At 52.3% G+C, this 15,571-nt stretch overlaps 4 protein-coding genes across 4 annotated transcripts; 3 read left to right on the top strand and 1 right to left on the bottom strand.

Moving 5' to 3' along the window:
• Nucleotides 1-2,990: 2,990 nt before the first annotated feature.
• Nucleotides 2,991-6,793, top strand: TrAFT101_003839 (uncharacterized protein). Its single transcript, XM_024909276.2, has 3 exons — nucleotides 2,991-5,768; nucleotides 5,842-5,980; nucleotides 6,052-6,793. The coding sequence occupies exons 1-3, from the start codon at nucleotides 3,833-3,835 to the stop codon at nucleotides 6,164-6,166; spliced, it is 2,190 nt and encodes a 729-aa protein (XP_024766396.2). The 5' UTR covers nucleotides 2,991-3,832; the 3' UTR covers nucleotides 6,167-6,793.
• Nucleotides 6,794-6,802: 9 nt separating this feature from the next.
• Nucleotides 6,803-8,094, bottom strand: PUP1 (proteasome core particle subunit beta 2). Its single transcript, XM_024898922.2, has 2 exons — nucleotides 7,779-8,094; nucleotides 6,803-7,636 (listed from the first exon to the last, which is right to left on the bottom strand). The coding sequence occupies exons 1-2, from the start codon at nucleotides 7,902-7,904 to the stop codon at nucleotides 6,947-6,949; spliced, it is 816 nt and encodes a 271-aa protein (XP_024766397.1). The 5' UTR covers nucleotides 7,905-8,094; the 3' UTR covers nucleotides 6,803-6,946.
• Nucleotides 8,095-8,416: 322 nt separating this feature from the next.
• Nucleotides 8,417-13,593, top strand: TrAFT101_003837 (uncharacterized protein; the record flags this gene model as incomplete). Its single annotated transcript, XM_066127008.1, has 4 exons — nucleotides 8,417-8,788; nucleotides 8,922-9,570; nucleotides 9,633-11,423; nucleotides 11,499-13,593. The coding sequence occupies 4 exons, from the start codon at nucleotides 8,417-8,419 to the stop codon at nucleotides 13,376-13,378; spliced, it is 4,692 nt and encodes a 1,563-aa protein (XP_065983116.1). The 3' UTR covers nucleotides 13,379-13,593.
• Nucleotides 13,594-13,929: 336 nt separating this feature from the next.
• On the top strand, nucleotides 13,930-15,419 carry TrAFT101_003836 (uncharacterized protein). Its single transcript, XM_024909278.2, has 2 exons — nucleotides 13,930-14,059; nucleotides 14,157-15,419. Exons 1-2 carry the CDS (start codon nucleotides 14,006-14,008, stop codon nucleotides 15,234-15,236), a joined length of 1,134 nt encoding a protein of 377 aa, XP_024766399.1. The 5' UTR covers nucleotides 13,930-14,005; the 3' UTR covers nucleotides 15,237-15,419.
• The last annotated feature ends 152 nt before the right edge of the window (nucleotides 15,420-15,571 follow it).

Genomic DNA, 15,571 nt, shown 5'->3' with positions numbered 1-15,571 from the left:
CACCTAAGGTGTTATTGCAGTTTGTGTTGTTAGTATTCTGTACATATTACCAGTTTTGTCCCGCGAATGGAAGGCATCAGTACCAGTATCCATTCGGCTATACAGCGCCCAAAACATTCCGCACGGGAGTACGGAGCGTGCGTCTGTGTCACAGCCTTGAATTAGGTTGATCCTATTACTCCAAGTATAGATACTATTGGTATGAGCTGGCAATGGCTAATGCACAGCTTTATCAGCATGGGGGAAAAAGACTGCCGTGCTGGAAATACAAACATATTCCATCCGGAAATCCAAAATGATATAAATAGATCAAGGGTGGATTCTTGCGCCAAACTAAGAGGCACCGCTAGCGGCAGCAAATCCCGGAACTCGGCTGTGGCCTCGTGACCATCAAGAGAGCTTGCCAGGTCCAAGAGACTACCGTGCTGTAGCAGTCGGTAGTAATAGACAGCAAAAGCGGCAGTGTCGTGTCTTTTACGAGCTGCTGCCAGCATCGGGAGAGCTGCATCAAGCGTCTCTTGAGACCCAGCCGCCCTGCATCGGTCTCAGAATCATATGCGGCGCCCTGTGTTTTGGCATTTGCACCACTGCTGTTTCATCCGTTGCTGTGGCGGAGCCCGCATGTGACAGCTTGCGACGCTAGAAACGGCTCTTTGTTTTGTTTTCGACAGCGGTTCAGATGGAATCCAAGCTCCGCGGCTTTGGAATTGATGAGAGATGAGGAGCATGCATGGCGAAGCGGTGTACCGTGATTGACCTCATCGTGCATGCACTGCCGATATCAGTGGGTGAAGCGACGTGCGACGAAGATGACAGAGGCACACGTCAAAGAGCCCGACGTTAATATTAGCAGCAGCAGCAGCAGCGCATCGCGTGCATATGCAGCAGCGAAGACGCATGGGCCAAGTGATGGCAGATACGTATGTATTACAGCAAGGGAATCGCATGATATTTTGTGCTATTGGTGGGAGGTCCAAGTTGGGCCTTGCAATCTGCGCAATCAATGTTCCCTTTGTGCCGCCCCTTGCTAAGCGATCCTCACGATGGATCATGGACAAAGGTGAAATGACTCGGCACTGTCATCAACATGGCACTAAGAACGCGAACAAAGAGCCAAGTCTGACCGCAGCAGATGGGCCGGAGGAGCACATATTACGGAGCTTGAAGGCGAGCAGACGATGGTGTTGTTCAAAGCAAGGTAGCTACTACTTAGCTGGCTGTTATTTATAGCACAGATAGCTTGCGTGAAGCAAATGTTTGCCACGACGACGACGGCGCAGCTGAGCTGCTTGCGTAAGATTTATGCGTTATTGCTGTTGCCACTGAGGGGCATCGATTCGATAGTGGGCATGCAAGCAAAAACGCAGCATCAGTGCGCGGTATCCATCGCCCATCGCAGCCATCACTTTGATAGGCACTACCTACTACGATTGGCAATGCGAGAAATCCTTCTTTGGTGCTGTAAAAGCTTGTCGAGATGGATGCGCGCCGAGGTACTCCGTGCACTTTGCTAGTCTGCATGCAGGAAATAAGGATGGGCCAATTTAGCCTCGTCGTGCATGTTTTAAAATGATGAAAGCGCCGACGCTCACTGGCCGAGTCCCCAGAAAAAAAAGGGCCGTGGCTGCTCCCAATTTATTGAGCCCAATGCACCCCAGACGATGGCTGTCGCCGGTGCGCCCAATTATATGCCAAGGGTCCCTGAGCCTCGCCCAAAGTGGCCGGTGGCCTGAACTGTAGCAGTCCCTGTAGCGGTACTTGGAGCGGCTCTGGGGGGGGAGAAGGCATATTGGCACTTGCGCGTATAGCCGCCTCGTGGCTGGCCTTTTGCGAGTACGGCAGGGAGACAAGGGCACGCATGCAGGTGTTTGGTGTGGCTTTAATTGAGAGCAGTGTGACGACATCTTTCCGGCCAGACCAGATCAGTTGACGTCTTGATACCAAGTCCTACGCAGGTATACTGCAAACTGTTGGGGGTGAAGTCGCATCGTAGCGAAAGTCTGATGGCTTGCAGGCCCTTTTCTTTGGGGCCAGACACACGCTGGGGAGATTGCCCGAGATTACCCAGGTGGTGCTAGCCACCGGCCAGGAACATCAAGCCACGAGAGCCGGGGGGACAACGCTGCGGTATTCATGGATGTCTTGAAAGGGCGACGGTGGTGCATACATACATACATGAACCTACAGCGTCCAAGTAGCAGTACTAGTGGCACAACAACAGATCTCTACCCATTATACGAGCTTGTGGGTGCAGCGGCCGTGAGTTTCTGGGCACATGGACTGTGGGCAATGGCTCAATCAACCCAGATAGCCGTGCGCATACATTGCGCTTATCTGCTAGCGACAAAGTATACCTACCAATACGAAGCGATAGTGCCAAGTAGCAGATTCCCACCATACAATCTCCATCTCGACCCTACCTCGAGTGGAAATATCAAGCTGCAGCCCGGTACCTGTGCTGTGCTGCATGCCTGCATACACCAGCCAGGCCTAACAGGCACTTCCGCCGGTGCTAGGAAGCGCCACCAGCCAGCCGTGCACTCCCTCCCTCACTCACTCACACTCATCCATCATTCACCCGTCTACAGCACCACTACTGCTCCGTATAGTCTACTAGGTAGTAGTTGTAGGTAATAGCTCCCACGAATCCTACTAGGTCCTACCTGGGTAGCTACCCATTATTTTAGCGTTGCCCCCCATCAAACACCAAGGGGAACGGCACAGAGAGAGGAAGAAAAGAGGATCCTGAACCTTCAGCATTTACGCTTCGGTACCTTGAAGTCTAAAGGGCAAGCCACCATCTCGGGTTAGTCCTCGTGCGCTCTGCCACTAGCCGTGCCGGTAGCGCAGTACTTGGTCCGCCGGCGGCAACTGGCTGCGCGAGCTCGTACAGAGTACCTGGCGCCGGCCGCAGCTACGGGGGCCGCCACTGGCCTCCTAACCTCCTTTTGCTTCGTATCCATCCACCTCCAAGCTCGCTCGCAGGTATTCCTCCTCCTTTCCTCAGACCAGACGCTCGCCTCTCAGACCGCCGAGACAGGCAGCCGACCAAGGGAGGCGTCCACCAGAGCGAGCCTCATTGCCGTGCGTCTTGTGCGGGTTTGCTTCTGTGCTTTGAGCGCCTCGTTTCCTGTGTCGTGATCGCTTCGCTTCTCTCTTCGCTTCTCTTCTTCTGCCCTTGCTGCGTCTGCTTTGGGCCCCTCGTGTGACAAGAAACGCACGTTGGCGACCACGAATCTTCCCCGTTACTCCGTATCCCACACAAGTGCTCCGTATTTTCTACTTCATACACCACCTTGCCCGGGGCCAGCACCTTTCAACCTCTTTGTTCGGGGAGCCTCTGCGAGCCTTTGATATCGCGCAGCAGCTTCTCTTCCATTCGTCCTTTTCAAACTCACCCCAGTCTATCCTTCTCGCCTTCTCTTCGTATTTGACTCTCTTTTGTCCTTTCCATTCTTTTTGCTGCTTGACCCGGATCTTTCGTGCCGCCCGTCACCGACGCCGACGCTGACACGACCATCGAATCGTCATTGATCCTCGCTGGCCTGGTCATCAGAACATCGCCGCACCGCCACAACACCTTGCACCTGCACCCGTGCTTTTGCGCAGCACCAGCACCAGCGACGCGAATCGCCTACGCCCAACCAGTCCGCGGTGCCATTTGCTTCTTGGTCTTTATCTTTGGGATTCTGCGCGTCCCCGCCCAGGCTTTGATGATCCCATTTCCGAGTCTGCTTGTTTTATTTATCTATCCTGTTTAGCACCCTTGGCGCTTGCGCATTCGCTGCTATCCCTTCAACACACAACCCGCTGGACCTGGGCTTTGACCAATATGAAAGACGCCGTGACCAATCGCCCGTCCTTGCTGGACTTGCGATCCCACTCCGCCAACTCTGCCGCTTCTACTACTTCCCGACCTCTGCGATCACCGCGCCTCCATGTCGCCGGGGAAGCACCTCCCGAACTCTCTCCCTTGGATGCCTTCGCCTTGCAGAGTCGACTGCTGGCTCGACAGCTCCAGGAAACTACCAACAAAGATGGAAATCGCGTTAGCCGACTTCCCCCTCTGACGGCTGAGAGCCCTCTGATCATCCAGGGCCGGTCAGAGTATTTCCGATCCATGTCCCAGGACTCGGCATCTGAGCGTGATGAATCCCCTGCCCCGACTTCCTCTGGACTGGGGCTGGTGGAAGACGCCTTTTCAGGTGAAGTTGAACGGCCAAGATCTATGCATCCGCGGATGAGTCGAATTCCCGCCACACCCGATGACGGCGCGCCTCCTGTGCCAGAAGATCTACCAGATGTACCAGATATTCCTGAATATGCTCGGGGCCGACGACTGGGACAACGCGATGATGCAAATAGTTACTTCGGGGCACGGCAAGATCGATCCCCATCACCTCTAGAAAACGATATCCTTCCTCCACTTGATCGCCAATCAACAAAATCCCCTATTTCTGGCCGTCCTCAGCCCTCGTCTTTCTCTTCTGCTTTTTCGGATTCCTCTCCTCGGAGATTCAAACAGAGCTCCCTTGACGAAATCGGCCTGGCACCACCCAGAAGCCTCTTCCCAGGACGCTTTCCAAGTGCTTTGCCTTCTCCTGTGCCGACAGAAGAGGACTCGTTTGGTAACATGTCCAGCTCGGTTCAGTCGCTGCCTTCTCGAAAACTGTCTTCTGGTAGCGCGGCTCTCCCACACCATATGGCATCGTCTGTTATGCCTTCTTTCCAACGATCTCCATCTGCTGCTTCTGAATCTTCCGCGCTTCCTCGACCCGCCTTCAACTTTTCTCGGCCCATGAGCAGATCTGGAACCCCCAGTTTTGACCCTCCCATCCGGCAGGCTTCGTCAGATAGCCAGCCATCATTTATACTGGCTGATGAGTCGGCCCAGACTCCGATAAGCATGCACAGTGAAGCCTTTATGGAACAGCCAGCAGACGGCAACAACGGGACATATGTCTACTCAAAGTTTGTTCTGCCTCGAGGAAAGTCAATTCAGCGATCCGAGTCTTCAGATAACCGGCCTCAAGCGGCTGCACCACCCTCACCTCCCACTCGGCCGTCTAGCTCTGCTCGTACTATCCCGGATGATGCTGCCAGTATCTCCAGCGCGATGACAAGACAGCAGAGCGATGCAGGGAAGCTCAGCTCAGAGAGCTCTAGCCGTGGGCCTAGACCTTCGAATGAGTCTAGGCGACAGGCCGAAGATGCCCCTAGAGGCAGATCACGCACCATGCACGCCGGAGAAGCACCTAGGGGTAGAACACCTGCCTCGATTGGTACGAGCGATTCTGCTAATACGGTACGCCCGACCATGTCCGTCCGATCAACAACGAGCACCGCCGGGCCTGCGCCTGCACCTACTGCTGCGGAGATGACAGCTGAAGAGCACCTTGCAAAGGGAATAGAGTGCCATGAGAAAGGCTCTCTAAACGAATCAACCTATCATCTCCGTCATGCAGCTCGACTCAACCACCCAACAGCCATGCTTCTGTATGCTCTTGCTTGTCGCCATGGTTGGGGCATGAAAGCCAATCAGAAAGAAGGCGTGCAGTGGTTACGGAAAGCAGCTGATATGGCAAGTGGGGAGGTTGCAGAGGATGAGGGGATGGCTAAGGAAGGAAAGCGTATCAACATTGCTGAAAATAAAACCCACAAGGCACAATTTGCCTTGAGCATCTACGAGTTGGGCGTAAGCCATATGAACGGATGGGGTATTGAGCAAGACAAAGCCCTCGCGCTGCGTTGCTTCGAAATCGCTGGCAGTAAGTTGAAACTGGCAAACTTCTAACTGTTTTACTTTTTTTATAGTTCTCGTCCCGCTAACCATTTAAATAGCATGGGGTGATGTCGATGCTTTGGCGGAAGCTGGTTTCTGCTACGCTCAGGGAATCGGCTGCAAGAAGAACTTGAAGAAGAGTGCCAAGTTTTACCGAATGGCTGAAGCTAAGGGCATGAGCATGGTTGGAAACAGCTGGTATGGCCCATCTCTCCCCTTCTCTCTTGCTTGTTACTTATCGGTCATGGCTAATTCTAATCGTTTCTTAGGATCCATAAGGCAAAATACATGGATGACGAGGATGCCCCAGATATCCCGAAGAAGGCTCGAGCCCGCAGCAAATCGCGCTCACGGGCAATGTTTGGTAAAAAACCCGCTTCATAAACGGGCCACTCTAATGATGATGAAATCTCTTCGTCCCATCCATCTATAACGGAGTTTTAGGATTCGGTTGTCTCGCTTCAATATTGGGGTTTTTATTTTTTTCTCCCTCTCCCACTTTTGCTCCTTTTCGCCCATTTTTGCTCTCTTCTTCTCCTTCTTCTCTCTCTCCCCCCCCCCCCCCCCCTTTGGTTCTTTTTCTTTCTTTGTTTTTACTCTCAGCATTTGAGTAGGCGGGCTTATATCTTTTCTTTTTTCGTCTTCACTTCTTTCTTTTCTGTTCTTTGCTTTTTTTTTCTGGCCTTGATGTGCTCTTGATAGCACGCTGGGGCTCGATGAGCCCCTTTTCTTGGGACACTCTGCTCCAAGCTTGCTTCTTGGAGAAGCCTTGGTTCTTGATTCTTGTAAGAAGAATTTTTGCTTTACTGTCTGTGGCGTACATATATTACATTTCCTTTGTTCCTTCTTCTTGAAACCGAGCCCGCATAGAGTGCGGTTGGTTTACCTTTTTTTTTTTTTTTTTTTTTGCCGGGCGTTTGGCTGTTCATATATCCAAAAAGACGACGTGGGAAACGTCTCATATCTAGGACAAATAGGGTGATAGCAAAGATAATCCAATAATTTCAGGACTAAAAATCTCTCCAATCTCGTTTTCTCTCATTGAATGGGTTCGAAACATTGTATCATTATCATAGCTTTGAAATTTTATTTGATTTCTAGTCTGTTAACTATTTTGCGGATAAAACAAAGTCACGTCATAACCGCCCGCTATTCCTTCTCATCTTAGGTATCAACATCCATCTTCTCGCCCTCAACCGGTAAGTCGTGTACTGTGACATATCGTTTAAGATCGCTCTTGTTGATGACCTTTTCATTTAAGACGGCAGTGGTGCCCTTCTCGAAGCGGTAGCTCTGCAGCTTCGCGCTCTTCTCGTTGGGCTTGATGTAATTTCGTAGCAGGGTAGTCTTCTCCTTGGTGATGACGGCAACGTCGACGTTGGAACCAGAGCCCAGATCGTTCCAGATACCAGACAGAATGGCATCGCTGCACAGCTTGACAGCCTCATCTCGCGACAAGTCCGCCTTCCACTGCGTCTCGAAGACGCTCATAGCAGCAAGACTACCAGATCCCATGGTGACGTAGGGGAGCTTGTCTGTGCTGCCGTGGGCGTGGACGGTGAAGAGGTGGGTGCCGGTAGGGTCGCAGCCGGCGACGACGAGGTACGCGCCAATGTGGCCCTGGTAGCGGAAGAGGTGCTGCTTGAGGAGGGTCATGCAGGTGACGACGCGGGGCTTGCGGCCGGTTGAGAGGGAGTGCAGCTCGAGCTGGGAGGAGATGAGGGCGGTGGTGAACTCGGTGTCGGCGGCGGTACCGGCACCGGCACACCAGATCTGGGGGGAGATGTAGTGAAGCTTCTCGCAGTTCTTGTCGGCGACAATGGGGCCGGAGGTGGCTCGGGTATCAGCAGCAATCTGTTTTGTTGGGTTTCGTAAGCCAGATGTCCTGGGTTTGGGATGTTTGCTCTCTGCTTCATATCAGGGAGAGGGGGGGGAGGGGTGATTAATCATGCAGAAGAGCAGCAGCAGCAGGAGGACCAGGAATTTTCTCACTCACCACAACGCCGCCGTCAAAGATACAGCCGACAATGGTTGTTCCTGTGCTGGTCGCCTTGGGCAGAGGCACTCCACGGGCGTGCAGGGCCGCATTGCGGTTGTAGTTGGAGAAGTCGAAGCCCGGCATCTTGAGGCTGCTGTGGTGCTTTTACGACCAGTCGTGCTGGTCTCGTCTATTTCTCGTGTATACCAGGTTGCAAGTCTAATAGCCGTGGGGCATCAGCATTCGCTGTATCATATGTGGCGCTTCAATGCTTTGTGGTTTCTCGTTTTAGTGAAGCTCGCAGGCTGGAGATGATCGATGTTTGAGTATAGTAGTGCCAGTAGTGGTAGCTGATGACGAGGCTAAAAGCTGCCTTCTGCCTTTAGGCACCTTGCTGCCAACGACTATGGCTGGGCTAAGTCACCGAGCACTGAAATCCAGCGCACAAGGTACAAGCTCCCGCCTGTAGTGCTGCTGTTCCCCTCTATAAAAGGCCCCCCCTGGTACAGCTGACAGCGTTTCTGATTGGCCAGCAGCCTCGCCTGTGAGAAGATGGAGCGCAACTGCACGCGCCATTGGCTCAAGCTCTGTGAACCCACGTGATTCCACCCAGAGAGCTCCCAAAAAGTTGGATTTCGCATGCAAGGGTCGCGAGAATGGTGCCGACGGCGCAGTTCCCGTTGCACCTCCAATCGCTACTCTTGCACAGTCCGCTGCAGCAGAGCAACCGACGCGTCTTCTCGCCTCACCGATTCTTTGCCGCGCCCTCGCCCTTCTCGCGGTCTCTGCCTCCGAATTGGGCACCGGAACCAGGCGCAGCTTCTGCCGGCGGGAGCTCCAGCGACGACGGGACTTTTCAGCGCGGCGCCGCAGACCCATGTCCATCTACGAGTCGGATTGCAAACGAGATTCGGAGCTCTTCTGAGGCGACGACAATGGCTTTTGGGTTCAACGCCTCGAACAACACCATGAATGGGGGCGCGGGAAATGCCAATGCAGGCCCAGACCTGGATACTATTCAAACCGAGGTGAGTAGCAATATTTTTCTTGCTTGGCTGTTTGATTCGTTGCAACAATTTTTTTTTTATTGTTGTCTTTCTGTTGAATGGGCAACCAAAAGTGATGATCAGACCATTGACATGCAAACCTTTTTACGTATAGGCCCTTGGCTTCCTGGCCATTGCTGGCGATGCCAAAGTTCGCCTTACTTCTCCCTGGGAGTCGCTTCCTACTCCTACGTCCTCGCTCCTGAGCGTTGCCTCAAAGAGAGGCCTGGTTGCTGCCGCCGGCCCTGACCAAGTCATCATCGCCACAACTGAGTCGATTCGAAAAGCCTTCGAGGGACCCAAAAATGGGGATTCGGATATTCGAAGCTTCGAGCCTCAGCTCAAGATCCCCATGTCTATGCGGGTATCGCAGCTAGTGTTCACCGCCGACGAGAATTACCTGGTGCTATCAGCGGAATCCGGCGGCGGCCTTGCCGTGTACGAAGTGCAGAGCCTTCTCCAGGGATCCTCCAATTCTGCGTTTGAGCTATCTACGAATGGGGAAGCGTTGAGGTCACTGGTGCCAAATCCCATGGCCCCAGAGCTCTGTGCTATTGTCACCAATGGCGGCAATCTCCATATTGCAAATCTCCAGGAGCGGAAAATCAGCAACGCGCTGAAGAGCCAAGTTAGCTGTATTTCCTGGAGCTCAAAAGGCAAACAGCTTTGTGCCGGATTGGCTGATGGAACTATTCACCAAATGACTCCTGAGGGAGAAGGCAAAGCCGATATCCCTAAGCCTCCCAACTTGGGCGACTGTCACGGTAAAATCATTAGTTCAAGAAGAAACGAAAAGAAGTACCTGTTCATGCTAACAACTGAATAGTATCATCACTCACATGGCTTGAGAATAACCTCTTCCTTGCCATTCATACAACTAGCGACTCCCCTCCTTCTTCGGTTTATCACATCATTACACGCCAACTGCCCTCAACCTTCACCTACCAAAAACTTTCGGATCCTGTTGACCCATTTGGATCTGAAAAGATACCCCACCATACCATACTGAGACTGAGGGACTTCCCTCCCGATCTTCAGGATCTCCTTATTGTTTCATCTACGGCAACAGCTGATATCGGTCTGTTGACCCGATCCAAAAGCGCTCTTGCAAGCGATAAGCCTGCCGACTCCATCACAGGCGTTTTTACAACTACCGAACTACTCGATGACTCTAAGCGACCCACCCTTCCAATGACTGAAACCATGGATGATTCGACCACCATCGGAATTGCCCTGGATCTATCTAGCAAGGACAAAGTCTATAAGCCTATTCCGTCGGATGAAGAGCTTGAAGAATCGCCTACGCCTTTACCAGGATTCTGGGTTCTGACTCACGAAGGTGTACTCTGCTCCTGGTGGGTCATTTATACTGACTCTATTAAGAAAGGCACTGCCTATCCGGGGTTGACAGCAGTTCAAGGTGATGCGGTACCAATGTCAGCACCAGCACCAGCCGCAGCTTCAGCCTCGCCCTTTGCTAGCTCATCACCTTCACCCTTTTCCGCGCCTACTTCAGCTGCTCCTGCTTTTGGATCTTCGGCACAGCTAGGCCAGAAAGCTTCTCCATGGGGATCAGGGGGCGCAGCCGCTGCTGCTACACCAAGTGGTGGAGGAGCTTTTGGATCAAGTACCTTTGGCTCGGCGGCACCAGCTGCCGCATTTGGAAAGCCAAGCGCCTTTGGTCAATCGTCCCAGCTAGGTATGCGAGCTAGTCCTTGGGCCTCTGCTGGCGCCAGTATGGGAGCAGGAGCAGGAGCAGGAGCAGCTTCCACTCCAGCCTTTGGACAATCGGGCTTTGCTAGCTTTGCGAATAAAGCCTCTCAAAGCCCATTTGGAGGCACCGCTGCAAGCACTGCTCAAACCTCTGCGCCCGCTTCTTCTGGAGGGTTCGCCGGGTTTGCCTCTCAAGGGGGATTTGCTTCTCTTGCTGGTAGCAATACTAACAATACCGGGTCTAGTGTCTTTGGCAGCGGTGGTAAGCTGGCTGGAACTGGAAGCGCATTTGGAACTGGAGGTGCATTCGGATCTGGTTCAGCAGACACTGCCTTCTCATCAAAGGCTTCAGGAAGTGCGTTTGGTTCCACTCCAGACAAGCCAGCCGGTAGTGTTTTTGGGTCCACTCCATTCAAACTAGAAAGCTCATTCAAGCCTGATCCATCCGTTCAAGAAGATAATAACAAAGCACCTGCACCCTCTGGATCGTCAATGTTTGGATCGGCTTTTGGATCAGCTCTCAACGATGCCGAAAGCAAGGTCCCTGATGAAGATATGGATACTGGCGAACCTTCCGAAGAGTCTCCGAAAGCTGGATCTACAACCCCATCAGCAACACCCGCACCGGCGAGATTCGGTGCCCCATCCTCAACCACTGGCACTGCTTCAGTTTTCGGCCAACCAAGCAAACTTGACGCTACATCTGGACTTTTTGGTGCCAAAACGGATGCTCCACAAACTACAGGAACTGGATTATTTGGATCAGGAGGCACCACACCCAAACCAGCAAGTGGTGGCTTATTTGGAACTAAGACTGAGTCAAGTAAACCTGCTAATTCTGGAACATTTGGGTCTGCGTCTTTTGGAAGTAATTCAAAGCCTGCTGAGGCTCCTGCAAGCAAAGGTGGGGACATATTCGAGACACCTCTTCCTCCAGATACAACAAGCAAATCATCTTATCTAATCGGTGATTCTTCAGACTCATCCACCACATCTACCGCTTCTAGCCTTTTTGGAAGCGGCACAACCTCTAAGCAGAGCACCCTCTTCTCTTCAGATAAAACTGCTGCAGCTACGGTCAACCCATTCGCCACTACCACATCAAAGACTACGACAACGAAACCCAATCCTTTCTTGACTGGTATCCCCAAGCCTTCGGAGGAGAAACCAACAGTAATCGAAGACGCTCCTCTGCCTCCTGACCCAACTAAGGCAAGCATTTTCTCCAAAGCAGCAGCTTCGGCGTCACCGTCGAGCTTCGCGCTCCCTACAGCTTCATCCAAGAGCCAATTAAGCGGAGCCCCTATTCCAGAGTCTGAAGATGAGGAAGAGGAAGAGGAAGAGGAAGATGAGGAGAGAGAGGAGGAGGAGGAGGAGGAGGAGGAAGAAGAGGAAGAAGGGGAAGAAGAAGAGGAAGAAGAGAGCGAATTAGATGACAATGCATCTGAGGGTAGTGGAATTGATGTAGCTGAAGACCTCAGCCCTACGCACACTCCGGAACAGCAACGACCACGACCACTTTTTGGGGAGCTCAGCCAGAGCGCATCCGCGATTCCCCAACCAAGCACCCCAAGCCCTCGGGTACCAAGCCCCTTGCGAGGCGGAGTGGGGAACCGTGCCCTTTTGTCGGATGCGAATAGATCTGCCAGTGCACCGAGTGTGGCTTCCCAGGCTCTGGGACCTAAGCGATCACAACTCGTTGCATCAACTACTGCAGGCAAAGATAAGGCTGCTGCTGAAGATGCATTCATAACGCAGTCAAGAAAGTTACGAGAGCGACAACAGGCCGAAGAGGGTCGGGTATTGATTGACGAAGAGGATGAAAGTGTGCAAAGACTCCTCGCGTCTGAAATTGAAGGCAAATTGGTCCTGGATGAATTTATCGCTCATTCAAATGTTGCGCCACCAGCCCAGGAAAGCATTCCTGCGCAGGTCGAAGCTGTTTACCGAGATATTAACTCAATGATTGATACCCTTGGGCTCAATGCTCGGTCTGTAAGAGCCTTTACAAAGGGCCATACCGATAACCGCATTCCAGACGGAAGAACCCCAGACGATCTCGAAGACCCCGATGATTGGGTTCTATGTGAAATTGGTGACCTTGGGGAGATTCTCGATATTGAGCTTTTTGGCGACCTGGACGATGGTCGGGTACAGGACCTGAGCGACAAACTCGAGGCCTGCCAAGACCTAGCCAGGGATATGCACCGGCTCCGAGCCAAGCAGGAGGATCTGAAGAGGATTATCATGGCGAGAGTGGATCCAAACCAGGCTGACGCTGCGCGGTCACTTCCTCTTAGTGCAGAGCAGCAAGCACAGCAGAATGAACTGAGGCGGGAGTACACGAATTTTTCAAAACTTCTCGCTGAAGCAGAGGAGGCATTGACTCTTCTCAAGGCTCGCATGGCATCCCTCTCAAGCGCCTCCGGCAGGGGGTCTACAAACGTCCCCACTGTGGAAGCCGTGATGAAGACGATCACCAAGATGACGAGCATGGTAGAGAAGCGTAGTGGAGATGTCGATGTTTTGGAAACACAGCTGCGACGGATGCGACTGGACTCTCCTAGTAGGGATGGATCTCCTTTCCGAACGTCGCAGGCAAGGAGAAGCATCTTGCTCGCTCCAGACGCGACCCCATCTCGCAATTTCCGCCAGAGCCTGTCTGGAAGCCTATCCGGGAGTGTCATGTCTGTGTCCAGTTCGATGCATACACCACGAAAGAAGGTCAGCGGTTTCAGTAGGGAAGAAAAGGGAGATCTTATGGACAAGAGAGCCAAGCGGCAAGCAGTGCTCTCCAGATTGAAAGAAAGCGTACAGAAGAAAGGCGTCAGTGTATGGAATATGGAAGATATTGAGTGAAAAGAGAAAGGTAGAAAAAAAATTAAGAAAAAAAAGGGAATTGGAGCAAATGGCCACACTACCAATGTAGTAGTGACGCTTGATATGGAGTGTGGATATTTAGGTTAATTCAAACGGTTTATCAGGTTAAATAGCACGACATGGAAGCTTGACTTTGGTATAGCTAAAGTAATGTATTATGGGTTATGAATTTTACACATATAAACATGATTGCCATCTCACTAAGTGTATATCAGGCTCTATAGTGCTGCAACAACTTGATGATATAATTTCCTCGGTGCAGTATATGTAGCTTTATGTCTATGCCAAAATAGACGGAATTAGAGACAACAGCGGCATCATGAGATTTGTGTTCTTGATTGATGCCATTCTCAAGAGCAACAACATAGTCAAGTTGCTTGTAGCTCTTCAGTCGTTGCGAAGATGATGTAATGAAAACGCACCAGTGCAAAAAGGGTTTAGTGGCAGGTGCTCCTTCATTCACCTTGGCTCACCTTGGCGGGGCTCGCTCTCTGCTATCTATCACCAATTCGTTATCGCATCCAAAAAATTTCCCTGGATCACTCAGCAGCAGCGGAACAAGCACCTCTTGCGATTCCAAACTCCCCATTGCCCGACTGACAGAAAATGGCGCCTTCACGACATGCTGCTCCCAGTGCGGAGGAGCATCTACGCCGAAATGTAAGTTTTTTTTTTTTTTTTTGGTCCAATGACAATCAGCTAGCTTTACTTCATGGATGGGTTGCTGATGGAACGAAATCTTTTTTTCCTTGTCTAGACGGTTGGCATCAACAAAGAGACAGTCACCAATGTCTCTTCCACAGACTTCCCCGGTCACTTCCCGGGCGAAGACCACGCCTTCTCCATTGAGCAGTTCCAATCCGCCTTCTCCATCCAGTTCCACCGAAACGAGGCCAACGACGCCTCCTTCTCCCTCATCGGCATCGACGCCTCTCTCGCAAACGCCTTCCGGCGCATCCTCATCGCCGAGATCCCAACCCTGGCCATCGAAGACGTCTTCATAGAGAACAACACCTCGGTCATCCAGGACGAGGTGCTCGCCCACCGCCTGGGCCTCATCCCCTTCAACGGCGGCCGCGAAGGCATCCACAACTTCCTCAAATGGTACAAGAAGCCCGAGGCCGGCGAGGACCCGTACGCAAACAGCTTCGACTGGAACACGGTGCGCCTGGAGCTCAACATCACATGCACCGTCAACCCGGACGCCGCGCCGACCGAGAACGACCCGCTAAAGGCGTACAACCACGCGCACGTCTACGCAAGGGACATTGTCTTCGTGCCGACGGGCAGGCAGGCCGAGCACTTTGACGGCGAGAACGCCATCCGGCCGGTGAACCCAGACATCCTCATCGCCAAGCTGCGGCCGAAGCAGACCATCAACCTGGCCATGCACATGCACAAGGGCATCGGCGCAGACCACTCCAAGTTCTCGCCCGTTGCCACCGCCTCCTACCGCCTCCTGCCGCTCATCCACATCACCCGCCCCATCCTCGGCGCCGACGCCAAGAAATTCCAAAAGTGCTTCCCCGAGGGCGTCATCGGCCTCGAGACGGTCACGAGGGAAGACGTCAGCAAGCCCGGCAGCGGCTACGAGGGCCACCTGGGCGAGCTCAAGGCCGTGGTCAAGGATTCGATGAAGGACACCGTCAGCAGAGAGGCGCTGCGACATGCCGAGTTTGAGGGCAAGGTCAAGCTCGGCCGGAGGAGAGACCACTTCATCTTTTCGATTGAGAGCACGGGCCAGTGGGATAGCGATGAGCTGTTCCTCGAGTCGGTGAAGCATTTGAAGCTAAAGTGCAAAAAGTTGGAGCAGCAGGTGATTAACATGGTTCAGTGATTGGTCTTATTTTGGTTGAAGGCGTTTTGTATATAAATCGGGGGCATGGTAATTAGCTGCATTCTACATATGTTTTGACACATGCTTTTTTATAATATTTTTGCGTGTTGTCTCTCATGAGCAAATAAAGAAGTAAAAAAGGGAAAAGAATAAAAGATTTAGGATCCATTTGTTTATTTGCTATTTGCTATTTGCTTTGTCTTGTCTTGTTTCGATTTTGCGCCCATGTACAAAGATGCAATGATATGGCCCGTCATGTCTCCAACGCCAGGAAAATGCCCAAGAGAAAACCCCCCAATCCGTAAATAAAACACCTCATGTGTCAGAGAATACTG

This window comes from Trichoderma asperellum, chromosome 2 (genome assembly GCF_020647865.1).
Source record: "Trichoderma asperellum chromosome 2, complete sequence".
In the NCBI taxonomy this organism is placed as follows: domain Eukaryota; kingdom Fungi; phylum Ascomycota; class Sordariomycetes; order Hypocreales; family Hypocreaceae; genus Trichoderma; species Trichoderma asperellum.
The sequence above is the reverse complement of the archived record's forward strand: the minus strand, read 5'-3'. Positions and strand labels throughout refer to the sequence as shown.

Bases quoted from the DNA above. Each gene is read 5' to 3' on its own strand.
- TrAFT101_003839 (XM_024909276.2), top strand. From the start codon at position 3,833: ATGAAAGACGCCGTGACCAATCGCCCGTCCTTGCTGGACTTGCGATCC. The intron at 5,769-5,841 runs GTAAGTTGAAAC...CCATTTAAATAG, and splicing joins TTGCTTCGAAATCGCTGGCA to CATGGGGTGATGTCGATGCT. The intron at 5,981-6,051 runs GTATGGCCCATC...ATCGTTTCTTAG, and splicing joins AGCATGGTTGGAAACAGCTG to GATCCATAAGGCAAAATACA.
- PUP1 (XM_024898922.2), bottom strand. From the start codon at position 7,904: ATGCCGGGCTTCGACTTCTCCAACTACAACCGCAATGCGGCCCTGCAC. The intron at 7,637-7,778 runs GTGAGTGAGAAA...CCAACAAAACAG, and splicing joins TCTTTGACGGCGGCGTTGTG to ATTGCTGCTGATACCCGAGC.
- TrAFT101_003836 (XM_024909278.2), top strand. From the start codon at position 14,006: ATGGCGCCTTCACGACATGCTGCTCCCAGTGCGGAGGAGCATCTACGC. The intron at 14,060-14,156 runs GTAAGTTTTTTT...TTCCTTGTCTAG, and splicing joins AGGAGCATCTACGCCGAAAT to ACGGTTGGCATCAACAAAGA.